The sequence below is a fragment of the Drosophila takahashii genome, chromosome 3R (genome assembly GCF_030179915.1).
Source record: "Drosophila takahashii strain IR98-3 E-12201 chromosome 3R, DtakHiC1v2, whole genome shotgun sequence".
Taxonomy (NCBI): Eukaryota; Metazoa; Arthropoda; class Insecta; order Diptera; family Drosophilidae; genus Drosophila; species Drosophila takahashii.
The window spans coordinates 9,231,418-9,246,785 of record NC_091681.1 but is presented as its reverse complement, the minus strand read 5'-3'; the positions used below and the strand labels follow the sequence as shown (position 1 = coordinate 9,246,785).

Here is a 15,368-nt window from a genome sequence, read left to right as displayed (position 1 = left end):
CGTGTTGTTTATTTATTTGTAGGTATCCCTTGGGCAACGATATCAATAGAATAAACAAAATCTCTGTATTATTTTTAGCCAACATTTTTTTATTACATTTTAAACTACAATTGCGCAAGCAACTTTATAAGTATTGTAAGTTACAAAATTTTCAAAGTTTTTGCAACTAAACTTTACTTAAAAAGCAGCCAGCACACATTCATTCATAATTTATTGTTACATTTTTGTTTAATATTAAGAAAACATTTTACATAAAATTGTTCAATGCATTTTCATGAGATTTCCCGTTCTCGGTTTTTCTTCTTCGTTTAATTTGTATAACTACATATTCATGTAAATGTTTGTATATTTTGTATGTAAAGATTCATTCCATTGCTGGTGTTTGTATTTCGACATTAAAATAATAAAAAGTTTAAAAAATCAGTTGAAGGGCTTAAACATAACACTGGAAGCTGCCAAAGCGATATAAAAAGTTGAATTGTTAGTGAGCAGTGTGCGGATTGAAGAAAAACGTAATACTTCGATTTGTGGCAGTTCAACATATTTTTAAAATAATTCTGTATGAAAAATACTTGGAGGGCACATTGCTCTGGGGATGGACTCGAATTGGAATTGAGCTTATTAGCCAGTTTGGAAAATGTTAGATACAAAAGGCATCAACAGTTATAGTTTACGAGTATGTGATCTAAACGTGTATATATATATAAATGTAAAAATGTTTTATTTTCTGTCCTATTTTATTTTTGTAAAAGTTCTTTACGCTGCCATTGGTTAGTGCTGTTATTTATGAATTCGATTGGTGTTTTTCTAACACCGCTGCAATGCAATAAGTTTAACTCACTTTAATTAATATTTTACTTTTCGTATTTTGGAAGAAAAAGTACTGGAGTAGATAAAACATTAGTAGTTTGAAAGTTTAGGGGCCGCTTTCTCGTCCGCCTGTTAAATTTAAAGGAAGCTTTAAACTCTGATTTCCCATACGATTTCAAGGTTTTATACCTACTCTAAATTTAAAAAACGGACGAAAAAATGGCTCTAAGTGTATATAAATAAATTAGTTATTAATCAACAATATTTGCTTAACTGCTCATGGTACAATTCGTGGCATATTTATAATATTATGTTTTCCTTAAATGTGTTAAACTTAAACATTGATTGTTGGTTAGGTACAAAGAAAAATCTCATGGCTTATATTGTATACCTAATCAATAAGTATTTTTTGTATCAGATTTTTGAACGGAAATCAGAATAAACTAAACATTGATGTAAATCTGTCATGAAGCTGCGTTTAGTATAATTCTATAAATTGCATAAGAAATCGAATTGGATTGCTGCATAAAATTTGCTTGCGACTAGATTAAAGTTTGTTGCTTTCCGACTTGCCTATGCGGTGTATATTATCGAATCATATATGTATATCATATACGCATATGTAAATATAGTTAGATGGATAAATTTGTTCTTATTACACTTTAACTATCGCGGCTGCCTTGGGTATCATATTGAGAAGGGAAGAAAGACTCAAATATTTACGATTGTTCCCTGGTTTGCAAATAAATGTGGCATTTCATTCACAAATGAACCACTCTAAACTTTAAAATTCGTTTCAAACTACTTTTGAACAATCGATTCCCTCCCAAAATATCGCGTTACTATTACTTCATTGGGTAAAACGGGTTACGCATTCTTTTCTTAAAAGCGAGCAGCCACGAATAAATCTACATGTGTTGATAGGTTAATATATACTTCTGTGCCCAAACCACTGAAAGCCTGTTAGACAGTTGTGCCGTAGGCGTTATTAAAAACGGCACGAGAACTATCCGTATCTAGCGATATATCTTCAGGACTAGCCAGGTCCACGCGAACGTTCGAATTAGTCCGACGTCGGGCAGTTTGCGCAGCGCCCCAATTACTGAGAGTCCAATGGAAACCGGACGAGCTGGCAGCCGGTTCAGCGTCTACCTTGACCTGCGTGCACACCTGCGGATTAAGTGGAATAATTAGCGTTTTTTTTAAATTCTTCATATGGATTATGGGTATAAACTTCCAACTAGGAAGCATTAAATTAAATAATAAATTAAATTTAAAATAAATGTTGGAAAACCAATGGATTGATTTTATAGAATGGAGATAATAATAAGGGAATAATTCGATTCGTATATATACATACGTAGCTTAGAATGTAACTCACCTCACGATTGCCGCACGGTAATGTTTCAGTGCCGTTGCCCAAGGCAGAGCCCGACACAGATCCTGAGCCAGAGTCGCGCGTGCTGCCAATGCTGCTGCTGCTAGCCAGCGAATCATTGCTGGATTCGATGACCGCTCCTCGATACCGCGCCACAGCCTGGACAGCCTGAACCAAGACAAGGGGCAGATTTGTTATATTTGTATAGTTTTACCAAAAAACAAAAGCTTACCATGGCATCACCGCCTTGACAATCTTCGATCGATTTGAGGATCTCCCAAACGAGCTCTGAGTCCAAGGGGATGGGCTGTTCGGTGTCGCGATTGTAAATGGCAATGGCAATGTGAACGGGATGTGGCACGGGCAACGGAATTAGCAGCTTTTCCGTGACGCTCTTCTCTATACATTTCTGCTTCCAAGGTCTCCAGACCTTCTGGGCATCTTGTGGCGTCTTCGGCACATGTTGGGCACGGTGGGCACGCACCCGCGGTGTGGTTAATCCCACAGACATATCCCTGTTAAAAACACCTTTAGCATCAAATAAATTTGTTTTGAAAAAAGATTCACCTTTTTTCAGGCTTGCGGAAGGTGAGCGTGATGCGAGAACGAGGATTAAATGCGGTGACTTCTAGGAAGGGCAAATGCACCTGGACGTTGCCACGGGGCGCGTACACATTGCCGAGCAGATCCAGGCCCTTGGAGCCAATCACATCGTTCGCATTCTTCACCATCTCCGTATAGCGCATCAGATCGAGCGAGGCATGTGGTTCTAGTTTAAAATGTGTATCATGTTCAGTCAATGGCGTTAGAAAATCTAAACTAAATATGTCGGTGTATATAAGACCAGCCAATCCCGGCCAGTCGTTCACCGTGAGACCCTGAAAATAGGCAAACGAAATTGTCATTGTTATCTGCACATTTTGATGCTAGCTCCTTACCTTATTATCCCAGAATTCTTCTTCGCTAATCGACAATCTTCCGATGACATGTGACGGATAATACTTCTCTAAAATATGGGCGGCCAGTTGTATAGCAATCTAAATAAAAAAAATTAATTTGATGTCAAAATAATGCTTGGAGCACTCGAACCTTTAATTCTTTGGTATTCAACTTGATGCGCGATTTGACCTGAGTGGTCAGCGCCGTCTGCAGTTCCCTCCGCCGCTTCTCCAGCTTCTCGTGTAGCGTGCTCATCAGATCCTGCGCCTCACGGTCCAGCGACAAGTACGGACCGGTTTTACTGATTTGGGCAGAGAACGGTCCAAAGCAAGCCTCGACAAACTGGAGAAAATCCTGCTGCGGCTGTAAAACCACTCGCTCTGTGGCATGCTGATAGGCCTGCAGTTCATCGAGCTCCATTTTAGCCTCTAGAGCAGCCAAAGCCTGCTCTGGCCTGATGATAAAGTAATAGTCCAGGGCCAGTCCGGGTCCAGCTATTCGTTTTACAGCAATGCTATCCGAGGCTGGAACTCGTCCACACTTCTTGATGAACAAATGGTATGTGAGCGAGTCCCAGACAAGGCGAAGGGAATATCGGACGACTCCAACTAAGTGGGGATAGAAACGTTAACACATTTAATATTCTAATTCAAACACGCACGTACCTATAAAAACGACTCCCGCTGCCAGTGGACAGATCAACGTGGCCATTAGAACCGCCGCTACTGGCTGCAGCACTCCTTGTACGAGAAGATTCCAAACTATGGCTTCCAGCAAAATGCAGTAACGATTTTTCGTATTATCAGGCGCATCTAAATCATATATGAGGATCATGTAGATGTGAAGCAGTAAGACAAATACGGGAATCCAAAGAGGTGCAGTCACAGCCAAACCAATGCTCAACAAGCTGGCGGCCAAACAGATGAGCGGAAATGCGAATAAAATGACGATCGTGCCCAGGAATCCTTTCACAAAATAGTTCCAAGTTCGATTTAGGTTGCGCGTCAGTCCCTTACCAATAAATCCTAAGGAGAGTAATATATTATATTATATATTAATACAAATACAACTTGAATCTAACCCGTGTCCGGTTCTGTCTCAAAGTGCGTACGTGACTTCGATATATGACGCCACAACTCGATTAAGCGTGAAGCCAGCGTCTGCGTGATGCTCGTCTTCCTCGGAAACAGTGTGCCGTTGATCTGAGACAACTCCAGGTCGGGCATGAAAGGCTTTACACAGCAGAGAGCGCGCAAGCCCAGTGGACTGCACCAGGGTACGAGTATGCCCAGCAGAAACATCATGTTCCAGGACCAGCACCAGATGCGCTGGATCATGTTCAGCAGACGCCAGAAAGGCCAACGCGTGCTTGTTGTGCGGATTATCTCCTTTTCCACGAGAAACACCGGCTGGCTGGGATCCGAGCGGGGCGTGACAATACTAGTGGCATGCTGGCTGATCACAGTGGGAATTACGTCCGACTGGCCCTGAAAGTTGCGACGGATGATCCACGACTGCGGCGACCAGATGCGACACGCCCACTGAAAGCTGCGCGTGGGCGTCTTGGCGTTTTTCAGCTCCTTAAGCAACACTGGCTCTCGTTCCTTCATAAAGGCCAGGTCGCGGGACAGGAAGTAGGCTGTCTGGTGCAGGTTGTGCTGGGTGCACATCTTTAGCGCCTCCTCGTGGGCCGACCAGGCGCTCTTGTGCAGACGGTTCTCCTCGGCGTGACGCAGCTTGGAGCGCAACCAGGGGGCAACCCGCGACAGAACGGAATGGTCATTAGCAAGACACTTCTTGTGGTCCTCACGGGTGCGCTTGATATTCTGCTCCACCTTGTCCACAGCCTTGTACATTATTACCACCGACTGGGCCTGCTGCACCAGGAGTTCCGGCACTCCAGCGCCCAGCTCTGTTAGCTTGGCATTGGAGACTATGGAGCTGTAAACACGCTGCAGATACTCCTTCATAACAGCCTCGTTCACCTCCTCCTCGATCTCCTTGTCGTTCAGCTTTTTGGCCCGCAGCTCGGCAATCAGACGCTCGCGGAAGTGCAGGAACCAGCCCCGCGTCTCCCTTTCCAGAATCCCAATCAGAATCGGAAGCGCCTTGCGCATGATGTCGCGACAGAACAGGCGCAAGTCGATCTCCTGTCCCTTGGGCGTGAGGAACAAGTAGGGAACGGGCTGGCTGACCTCACAGCTGTTAAAGTCGAACTTTTCCATTGTGGCGCGGCGCAACATCTTCCGGACATAGGAGCACAGGCCGTCAAGGCAGTCCTCGAACTCGGGCTGCAAATAAATTGTACTTATTAAATGACGGGTTTATTGTAGATGCGGTAAATGTTTCTGAACAAATTTTCTTTTGCTTTTTTAAAATATTAATTGTCTTTCATACTTCAGTTATCGCTAAATATAAAATAAAGTTAAGATATGCTTACCCGACAAACCAACTCGGCTATGAGAAATCGACAGCGCTCCTCCTTGATTTTGTAGTCCAGGTTATGGGCCAATAAAGCCGGTACCCCGATAAACATGTCCGCCAGCTTTGTGAACGAACCCAAAAGGCCGTGCATCGCCTGCACTACGGAGAAAAAGTGCGAAAAGATCCGTGCGCGGGCTGTGACCACCACAAATCGGGCGGCCAGGGCTAGGTCGCTCAAAAATGAATCCTGGGCCCGCAACTTTCCCTTCTGAAGCAGTTGAGACAGACGCCACTTGTGCACCTGACCAGGAAAATGAAGACTGGGCACATCGAACTCGCTGTGGAGGAGTGAGGTTGCTAATTAGCTTTTGACGATGAAGCTCTTAAAAGATCGAGGCAACATAAAACACATAAATGAACTAGATTAATGACAAATTGTTGGCATGCACAAGTGTGTTCCAGATTCAGAATTATAGTTTGCCCGATTCTAAGTGGTTATTATATGTTTACATGTTTGTGAAAATATGTGAGTGTGAATTGGGGAGAGTATCTTGATATCTTGGGGTCTGTGGAGAACTCGATCTTTAAAAATACACACAGGATTACCTTAAAATGGTAGGGAAACACAGCGCTTTCAGAAAATAATAAAACACAGTTAGAAGAGGTTACATACTACATATGCAGAACTTTTTTTGTTTTCGGAGTATCTTGGCTTTCTTTAACATTTTTATACATATGTATATAACACAGGCCTTCAACATGCAGATTCGCTTTTCAACTTTCAGTTTGACCAGCATGCAAATTTATAGAGCGGCTTTGGATAATGACTTAACTTCTAAACAAATAACATTGAGTAAATAATGGCAATGTATGTACAAACGGAAGAACACCGACTAAACAAATTTTAATGCAGTGGCAGAACTTTGCCTAGGCTTTTGTTGATCGCCTGGTTAATAATGTTTATTTACCCATTTTTACGTATAGTTTCCAATTGTTCCAAAGTTAATTTCTTCGGCTTTCCATATTTATCCTTTTGCAAGCTTTACAGAAATATGTCACACACAAATTGTTGTTTACCGTTTCATGTTTCATTGGCAAGTGATACACAGAAATAAAAATCACAATAGAATTGTGGCATGCGTTTAGTTTAGGTAAGAAACAAATAAACAGACTACGATAGCTGATATCGTATTCATTTTTATAAAGATTTGGAGCATGCCTTAATTTGATTTTTGCGTTTGCTGGGTGCAAAGTGTCGCATAATGATTGGCAATGGTTAAGGAACTCAAGAAACGAAAGAAATCACTATCAGGTGTGGGGGGATGTGGCAAAAGCACTGTTAATCAGCTAGCTGTTAACTGCTGCACAATAGCTCTTTTTGCTTATTTAGCTGGCAATTGCAAGCTGCTCCATCCATCATCCGTCATCCACCATCCACTCATCCATCAATCTATCCATCATCGTACTGAGCAGCTCTGTCTCGTGACCGCAAACTCACCCAGTTTCCCGCAGAGTCTTTAGCTGGGCGCTCGTCAGCCGGCGGGGCTCTCCACTCCCGTCCGAGGCCACGGCGTCCAGCTCATCAAAGGGCGGCGCTATGAAGAGGTCGCGCAGATTAATGGGACGCGTTTTGCGACTGCTCACGCTGTTGGTAGCGTTCCTGGCCGTTAGATTCAGCCCACTGGTGGCCAGCGCCTGTGGCAGAACTGGGAAAATTAAATGGGATCCGATTAGCATTGTGCATCGCAGAAACCTATATAGACACTCACCAATGGGAAAGCTCTTCCAGTGGTAAAGGAACTGCTCGGCCACGCTCTTGATCTGCTCCACCAGCTGCTCCACCTCGGGCGGAGCTCCCACCAGGTTGATGTTGAATTCGATGGGCTCCCGCTCGGGAGCGGCCAGCGTCTGGGGGCGCAGCATCTGGGTGCCGGAAGCACTGACCGACAGAGTGGCCGGCACAGCAGCCGGCACCGGAACCGAGGCGGCCTGCAGGGACGTGGGCATGGTAACTGGACGCAGCCGTTCACTCTAGTATGGCGTCCATTCCTGATTGGAATGAAAAAATGCTGTGGAGTAAATAAAAGGTAGCTTATGAAGGGATTATCTTTCTTTGAACATAGATATTTTTATAACCGGGAAAAAAATATTTAAATAATGGTGTGCGTCCAAGATTCTTGGTATAGCTGTCTATGTGACTTTTTTTAATCTTTTAAGCAAAACTTAAGGGGATACAAAAAATAAAAATAGATTGTAAGTATGCGATATTTATTATATCCTTTTAAAACTATTCTGAGTCAAGAGAACGGATATGTATCAAATAAACCGTATTAATTTTGTAACTCATAAATTGTATACTATTGATTAACATTTAAAATCTAGATAGATAACCGCTATTGACTAGAACTTTGATGATTTCGAAGAGTATCCAGAGAATCGGCAGTCAAGATGCCTCTACTTCATTTCTGTTATTTTGATGGCTGACCAAGCTAATTGAAATCGCACAAGCGCGCGCAATATTAAAATTAATGATCTAATTGAAAATTCACTGGCGCATGTGTAATGGTGAGAATAGTTCGGATTCCATGGGATTCGGAGAGAGGAAGATGGTCCAGATGTAAACAAATATTCATTGCTTTAACTTGGTCAGCTCTCCGCACTGAGCATACAAGTTAATAAGTATTCCAAATTACCAACTGTGTAGCTTCGGAAGGGTCGAAACGGGTTTGCCGTACTGGCTGAAAACCGTAGTTTCACCTGCCGCAGGGGAACCTGCAGACAGCAGACTGCAGACTTCAGCCACCTACCACAACTTACACCCAATTTCGCGCTTCGCTTGCGTTAATGGGGTCCCCAAATGTGCCGTTCCACGCCCATGAGTAGACACTGTACTGAAGAGCCCCCGCCAGTTAACCAGCCCCACGTCCCTGCCCCAACGATTCTTATTGTTTAATTGCCGCACACATACACTCGCTCGCGCGACGAGACGCACACGCACACCTATACTGCGCACACAAGGCGTTCTGTGTTGTCGTTGTCGGTTTTGAGTTACAACTGCCTTTTACCTCGCTTCCAATATCAAATTGCTGGAGCTCCGGACCCTGCAGGCATCGTAGTAACGATTCGCGAGATCACAAAGCTGCGTTTTTCCGATTTTAGACTTTATTGAGCGAGCAGACAAACAATACACATACGCTCTTTTCAACTGGAGATGGCCAAGTCAACTGATTGCGACTATCGATGGCTCAGAAAGATATCGATGGTTCGACTGACCAGGGCTGCGTTGGCAGGGGTAACGTTAACAATTCAAATCGAATTCTTAATGAAAAACAACAAGATTTAGTACTTTCATATTTAACATAAACTAACCGTAAAATATTCCACTATTTTTAAAAAAGAACTTTTTGATCCAACCATACCTGCACTGCTTTTCGAAAATGGAAGTCACAAAAGGCTCATTATTATTGCAGTTGTTAATATGTGACATATATTTAGCATGTTAAAACTAAAATGTTCATTTAAGTTTGCACATACAATCATTATTTAAGTAAATGGTTAATGGGCTTTTTGCCATTATTGCACTGTATGGGAACAAATCCATTTTTTAGCTTCAAAAGCATTCCATTACTGGATGGCAAAAAGGAGCGCATGGGCGCGGGCGCATCTAAAACGTTTCTGAATTGAGGCACCTGAGCCTGTGCCGATTTACCAGCCCCGAAATCCGAGGCTTTGGTAACGATAATCGGCTTTTGACCTTGAACTTTTGGATAGCACGATATCCGCGGAGGGATCTTGACAGTCTGTCCTTTCATTGGGAGCATTTGAGAACCAGATTGGGGTACACAGTTGGTGCGATAAACTCCGTTGGTAGGCAGCTGCTTGATAGGCATTGGAAATTTCGAGCCGCCACATCCAGCTCCTTCAACCTTACATTTATTTGGTCGGTCGGCAGCCAATTGGCCTGGGCACATTCTTTTCGCCTCTCCTGCCTCCTTCTTGGCTTCAGCATTAATTTCTTTCTTTATACGAGTTACGATAACGGCGTCGCACAGCGGCGGACCCAAAAAGCCGTAATCGACCACATACTGCTCCAGAAGATCAGGAGCTTGGCGGATAATTTTCAACACCGGGGTGCACAGCTTCATCAGACGATGACGAATGTACTTGGCAGCCTGTCTGTCCAAGCTGGAGGTGGAGCTGGAGATCCCGTTACCAGCAGTCAGGGTCAGATGAGGCTCGATCCGCTTAGATAGGTATGCTATTTGGGGCACAATGCAGGCTCGCACCGCGTGATGACCCATCTTTCCCAGGCCGATAACAGCCCCAAAGACCGTCGTCAGTGGCTGCATTAGGAGAGCATTTTTGTAAATCCTGCAATATATTAATAATATTAATAAGTATTAGACAAACAGTTGACTATTTCTAGGTGTCTCAAAATAACTCTCACTTTGGGACCCTTTGAGCACATAGTCACATAGAAACTGTTTATTTCCTTTCAAAGGGTTTTCGGTCTTTGCTCAACCAGTAACCGATTTTTATGTTTCAAAACGGTTTCGGTTGATCAAAGACCGTTTGAACTGAACGGAGAACAAAAACGGTCTAGTACTATTAGGGTTTTTTATAATTAATAATATCATTCCAAATATATGGTTTAATAGTATAATTAAGGTGCAAGAAGAGCTCGGCAGTGGCAATTGCAGAGGAATTTAGAATTCAAACTATCCAAGGAACAATAAAATCCGACTTTAGGTTTACAATTTTTTTTAATCTTTGAAATAAATATTCTTTACTTTTTTTGAAAAAAGAAATAAGAAATAACAGCTACATACATATATGATAATAAAGTCCTATTTCTAAATAAACTCAAAATTATTACATAGCGATTACACAAATTTAACATTTAAACAAAAACATTATAGAGGTTTTCGTATTGTTTTGAAATTAACTTTCCGATATAATAGCAGATATTTTTTAAATATTTAAAAAAAATAAACCAAAGAGATTGGAAGATAAAATACCCAAGCCATACATTTTTTTTCATTACTTTTCGGATTGTTCTAATAGGAAGGCATAAGATATAATTGTGAGATCCTGCCCATCCTAAATTATATAATACCTGCAGTAGAACGATTATTTGGGAAAGTCTTATCCCTTTATAACTGAGAGACCAGTTTGTACTCAAACGGACATCCAGTCATGGCTAGATCGCCTCTTCTATAGATGCTGATCAAAAATATATTTTTATCCACTGCAAGGTTATACCAATTAACCCATACAGGTGTCTCTACAATCTCTATCCTTGGTATAACTGGTTGGACAATGCCTTTTGGGCAGCAACTTAGGTACTACAACTACCATTATCCCTAGACTGTCAAACTTGATCAGTAACATGAACAACTTTTAAAAGGCAGAATAAATTCTAAAGAGAAGCTTCAAAAGAGTATGTAAAGATAAGGACAGAATAAAGTTTCCGTCTTGAGGAGTGGCTAGCTGCATTTTCTGTACTTGCCCAATAACTCTAGGTAGGATACTGCTGTCGGCGGCGTTAAAGTGGCGCACTATGTGGACTATTATGTTGCCAGAGTACTCCCTCAATGCCCATTGATCGGCTAGGTCGGAGGATGAGCAGGCCTGTTTGGTCAGCAGGCAGGATAGAACGGCCGGCAGGATCAGGTGGAGCTAAAATGCAGCAGATGCATTTTCAGCCTTTGCCATTCCTCAGTGCCAAATACTCACATATTGTAGCAAGCTCAATCTGGGGTTGGCCAAAACGGCTCTGACCATACGCAGCAGGTACAGAAGCAGCGGCATGTTCTGCTGGGCCACGTTGACGACCACTGCGTCCGAGATGAACGCGCTCAACGTGGGCAGCAGCACCTCCAGCGACGGATCGGTGGACAGCGTTTGGAGCGCCCGCTGGCGGCGGGACTCCGAGGGGCCCACGCAGGCCTCGGTGATCAGCTCGTAGAAGGACTGCTGCTCCCTGGTCAGCGGATAGCGCTTGCAGGGCTTAAGCAGCACCTGCTCCGCCTTCAGCCAGCCTGAGTGGCAGGGAGCCGGTTCAATAGGAATCTCGGGTTCGGATACCTGACTGAAACCGGTGGGGACGGGAGCAGAGTCTGCGAATGGGGCTCCGCCCACGCCCACACCGGGCTCCTCTTCGACCAGAGGCCTAGGGCAATCTCCGCGAACGACCAGCCTGAAGAAAATATCCAGGCGAAGGTCGTCGTCCATGCGGGCAGCTTGCTGGATGTGCGACAAACGCAGCCTGCGCTCCCGGATGCGCCGCATGTATTTGCCCGCCTCGTTCAGCAGGTTGGAAATGTCTTCCCTGAGATTGAGCGACAGCCAATGGCACACTTCGTCCTCCAGCTGCTGACCCGTGCTGTGCAAGGAGATTGCGGCCAAAGAACGCGGCGACAAGGACTTTTTGCGGAAGCCCTCGTCTTTGTCGGAGGCTTTCATTTCAGTTGTCTTTTTGTTTTCAAACTGCCACATTCCGGCACTAGAGATGGCACCGGTCGATAGGCGATAACAGACTGATTACCGGTCGGACAGGGTCGTCACTCGACTCCCGCCAATAGGATTTTCAAATATATCACAAACAATTGAAACACGCAGATAAAAAGTTACTGAAGCACCCTTTTAATATTTTTGAATGTCAGTTTAACGTTGGCACGGCATGCCACAACTTACCAGAGGAGTAAAGAAATAACCTGGGTTCCAGATACCATTCTTATAAGCAATTCTCGACGGACGATAGCTTATTCGAAAGGTCTTAAGATTATTACATCGACTGGTTGAGGGCGCCATGAATCCAAGCTTTTGAATTGATTGTCGCGTAGTGAATCGATGAGGATATACTGCGGTAATACAACGGCTCTACAACAGTAGGAACGTCTCTACTCGCGGACAGACTGGCCGTTAAATGCAATTCCGGGGCCAGCGACAATTATGTTTACGTATACCTAGCAAAATAGAATACCTAGTAAGCTAATTATTCCGTATACATAATATATACATAAATAATTTTATACTAAGTCATATTGATAAAGTCCTTTTAAAAGCAAACACCAACCTTATCCTGGAGGATAATCCCGAAAGCTTATCGCCATAGTTATTTTAATTTAGTTCAGTTTTACAACTCGGAATTTAAATTAAATGTTTATTTTTTAGGTCGCGTTTTCACCATTTTTTGTTATTATTATTAGGCCGCTGGGAGAACCTACGATCAACTCCGGTCGAGCTCCTTTTGAATACTGCCCCTTTACAATTTCCACAACCGACATGAACTTGACTTTGACATTAATGTCAAGTCAAATGGAGAAATACGCCTAGTACAAATGGTTTTAGGAAAAATATATAGAAAAGATAGGAGTAATATGCAAAATTTAAAACGTATTGTTTGTTGACTTGTACTTATTGCTTACCATAAGGTCACGCTTTAAAATGTGTTATAGCTTAAATTTTATTTAAAATCATTTCAAATTTTTTTAATTATATAAGGTCCTGCTTCGAAAATTTCTTCCAACCACTTTTGAATGGAATTTAGCTCAAACAACAAAACCTACATATATTCTAACCGAATCCATATAAATAGGCTCTAAAATCGTTTGCTCAGGAAACATATTTAATTGGAAACAAGCATTTTAATTTCGTTTGGATGATTAATACTATCGAAAATAAGCCCAAATTTGGTAGATAGTAAAGCCGAGCAGCAGCACCACAACCAGCATTCTTCCCACTCGGTGCAGTCAGGAGCGTAGATCCGTGAGAGGCACGTACATCACGCCCATGAGCCGTGTCATCTCCACCTTCCCATCGGCGCCCTTGTCGTACTAAAGAGAAATTTAAATTAGTTACTAGAGTGGCTAATTGATAGCTATGATTCGCCCACCTGTTGCATGTACTGAGAGCCGCCGTCAGGGCCGACGGGCACTATTAGGCGTCCCCCGTTGGCCAGTTGGTTTATCAGTTCGGTGGGCGTGTCCGGAGCAGCAGCTCCCACATGGATGGCGTTGTAGGGGGCACTGCCTGGGTATCCCTTGCGTCCGTCGCCCTCGACGATCACCAACTGACCCGAGTCGAGCATGCTACGGTCATCTGAGTTTAGGTTGGCCTTGCTAATCCTTACCAGATCCGCCTGATGCTCTATGCCCACGATACGGGTCTCCGCATCGGCGCCCTTGGCCTTGATATATCGATAAAAGCAGGCCGTAAGGTATCCCGATCCAGAGCCCACGTCCAGCACACGAGCTCCAGGCTTCAGGTGGTCGCGCAGATACTCCAAGGCGAACGCATGCTGGGAGGTCAAATAAAAAGAAGCTAATGAGCAGGGGATCAAGTTATACATGAGCTCCTCCCCTGGAAGATTTTCACAACGACCTCTAACCAATGACCCCTGATTTGGATTTCTATTTTGAAAACAGATTCTAGGGATTAATATATAAGTCGTTTCGATTTACACGATTTAGTAGTCGGAATATGGAATGTTCACGAAAAAAGAAATTAAATTGAACGACAAATGCTAACCTGACACTGTAAAATCGGCCCTTAATCAGTTAATATAATCAAAATACCTTAATTTTAAATAGTAACTAAATCTCAAAGTAAAGAATACATGGTCAAAATCGACAAATTTATACGATTTTTTGCTAAATTATTGCAATGTCACCGACTACCTGCAATATAAAGAAGACTTTTGAGAATGTTATGACCAGATACTTTTAAATCTAAATTACATGTTTGCATAGAAATAGGAAGATGGACAGATAGACGTAGATAAATTCTATCCACTGTCAAATCTGATCAAGAATATCTATACTTTCTTGGGTCGGAAACGACTTCTTCTTTGCGTTGCAAGTCTTTTGCAAGGGTATAAATACACTTGAAAATTTGTTTGTAACTGATGAGCGTTTTAAGTTACCATATGAGGAGCACTGATGGTGACACCACCTCCGATGGGTTGCGGGGCGTCCATGTAGGGGTTGCGCGGAGAGTAATGCTTGCGGTCGGTCTCCGCCATCGCCTTGGCCACCGCATCACTTGCTATGACGCCGTGATCTTGGGGTTTCGGTTCTATTATTAACTCTTCCTGATTGGCAAAGCGGATAGAACGGCTCACCCTTCAGTTGACGAATGAGGTCCTCATTATTGGCTCCCACGGAACGCCACGCCATGCTGAAGGCGCGGGCAAACAGGCCCAGCTTTATAATTCCCAAAATGAATTGCCGTTTTTCCAACGTTTTGGCTTTGTTTTGTTTTAAAATAAAACAAAAAGCGAAGGAGCAGCGTGTGACCGTGGCGGTAAAAATACCGGAATTGTAAAAAACTACTACCACTATATACCAAATATTTTTATTTTTATACTCTGTGCATTGCCCAAACATTTCAGCTGCAGAACTGCTGAAATTTCAGAAAGTTTACTTATTTTGGACACCTGACCAAAATTCATCAATTCAAAAGTTTAGGCAATAAGCGGAGTGTAAAATGCATACCTTTTTGTAAGTTAAATATCTAAGTATACTCTTGAAGTGTTACAAATGTCAGCAATAGAGGGAACGATCCTAAATGGTTCCTGTTGAATTTACAAACAGCTGTTATTTGGTACTGAAATTTTTTAAAAAAGACCTTCAGATTTGGATGTATGTCACTGCATATGTCACTCTGTTCATATAGTCACTGCTTTTGCGAAATCAGCCGATAGCAAACTCCAAACTTATGTCCAACGTTTTTTTTTTGCGTCCATGGGTTACAATTCGTATGGAATAACATGGCGCTGTTGCGGAATTTGGTCGCAGTAGCATGTCTAGTGTGA

General features: G+C 43.0%; 3 protein-coding genes across 3 annotated transcripts; all 3 read right to left on the bottom strand.

Moving 5' to 3' along the window:
- Positions 1-68: 68 nt before the first annotated feature.
- On the bottom strand, positions 69-8,782 carry LOC108064967 (uncharacterized). Its single transcript, XM_017152771.3, has 13 exons — positions 8,617-8,782; positions 7,321-7,620; positions 7,050-7,257; positions 6,520-6,591; positions 5,568-5,889; positions 4,209-5,418; positions 3,793-4,152; positions 3,278-3,735; positions 3,127-3,225; positions 2,756-3,066; positions 2,421-2,703; positions 2,192-2,356; positions 69-1,980 (listed from the first exon to the last, which is right to left on the bottom strand). Exons 2-13 carry the CDS (start codon positions 7,556-7,558, stop codon positions 1,774-1,776), a joined length of 3,933 nt encoding a protein of 1,310 aa, XP_017008260.2. The 5' UTR covers positions 7,559-7,620; positions 8,617-8,782; the 3' UTR covers positions 69-1,773.
- Positions 8,783-9,090: 308 nt separating this feature from the next.
- On the bottom strand, positions 9,091-12,821 carry mia (meiosis I arrest). Its single transcript, XM_017152759.3, has 5 exons — positions 12,630-12,821; positions 12,248-12,519; positions 11,288-12,183; positions 11,061-11,230; positions 9,091-9,922 (listed from the first exon to the last, which is right to left on the bottom strand). The coding sequence occupies exons 3-5, from the start codon at positions 12,047-12,049 to the stop codon at positions 9,091-9,093; spliced, it is 1,764 nt and encodes a 587-aa protein (XP_017008248.2). The 5' UTR covers positions 12,050-12,183; positions 12,248-12,519; positions 12,630-12,821.
- A 339-nt stretch (positions 12,822-13,160) lies between these two features.
- On the bottom strand, positions 13,161-14,855 carry Pcmt (Protein-L-isoaspartate (D-aspartate) O-methyltransferase). Its single transcript, XM_017152756.3, has 4 exons — positions 14,676-14,855; positions 14,478-14,614; positions 13,449-13,853; positions 13,161-13,389 (listed from the first exon to the last, which is right to left on the bottom strand). Exons 1-4 carry the CDS (start codon positions 14,728-14,730, stop codon positions 13,306-13,308), a joined length of 681 nt encoding a protein of 226 aa, XP_017008245.1. The 5' UTR covers positions 14,731-14,855; the 3' UTR covers positions 13,161-13,305.
- Positions 14,856-15,368: the final 513 nt, after the last annotated feature.

What these genes read in the sequence shown, in the direction of transcription:
- LOC108064967 (XM_017152771.3), bottom strand. Translation starts at nt 7,558, where the DNA reads ATGCCCACGTCCCTGCAGGCCGCCTCGGTTCCGGTGCCGGCTGCTGTG. An exon ending in GTCAAGGCGGTGATGCCATG is followed by an intron (nt 2,357 to 2,420) that starts GTAAGCTTTTGT and finishes GTCTTGGTTCAG; the next exon opens with GCTGTCCAGGCTGTGGCGCG. An exon ending in TACCGTGCGGCAATCGTGAG is followed by an intron (nt 1,981 to 2,191) that starts GTGAGTTACATT and finishes CTTAATCCGCAG; the next exon opens with GTGTGCACGCAGGTCAAGGT.
- mia (XM_017152759.3), bottom strand. Translation starts at nt 12,049, where the DNA reads ATGTGGCAGTTTGAAAACAAAAAGACAACTGAAATGAAAGCCTCCGAC. An exon ending in GATTGAGCTTGCTACAATAT is followed by an intron (nt 11,231 to 11,287) that starts GTGAGTATTTGG and finishes GCTGCATTTTAG; the next exon opens with CTCCACCTGATCCTGCCGGC. An exon ending in ATCCTACCTAGAGTTATTGG is followed by an intron (nt 9,923 to 11,060) that starts GCAAGTACAGAA and finishes AATATATTGCAG; the next exon opens with GATTTACAAAAATGCTCTCC.
- Pcmt (XM_017152756.3), bottom strand. Translation starts at nt 14,730, where the DNA reads ATGGCGTGGCGTTCCGTGGGAGCCAATAATGAGGACCTCATTCGTCAA. An exon ending in CCTCATTCGTCAACTGAAGG is followed by an intron (nt 14,615 to 14,675) that starts GTGAGCCGTTCT and finishes CGAAACCCCAAG; the next exon opens with ATCACGGCGTCATAGCAAGT. An exon ending in CCATCAGTGCTCCTCATATG is followed by an intron (nt 13,854 to 14,477) that starts GTAACTTAAAAC and finishes TTGACCTCCCAG; the next exon opens with CATGCGTTCGCCTTGGAGTA.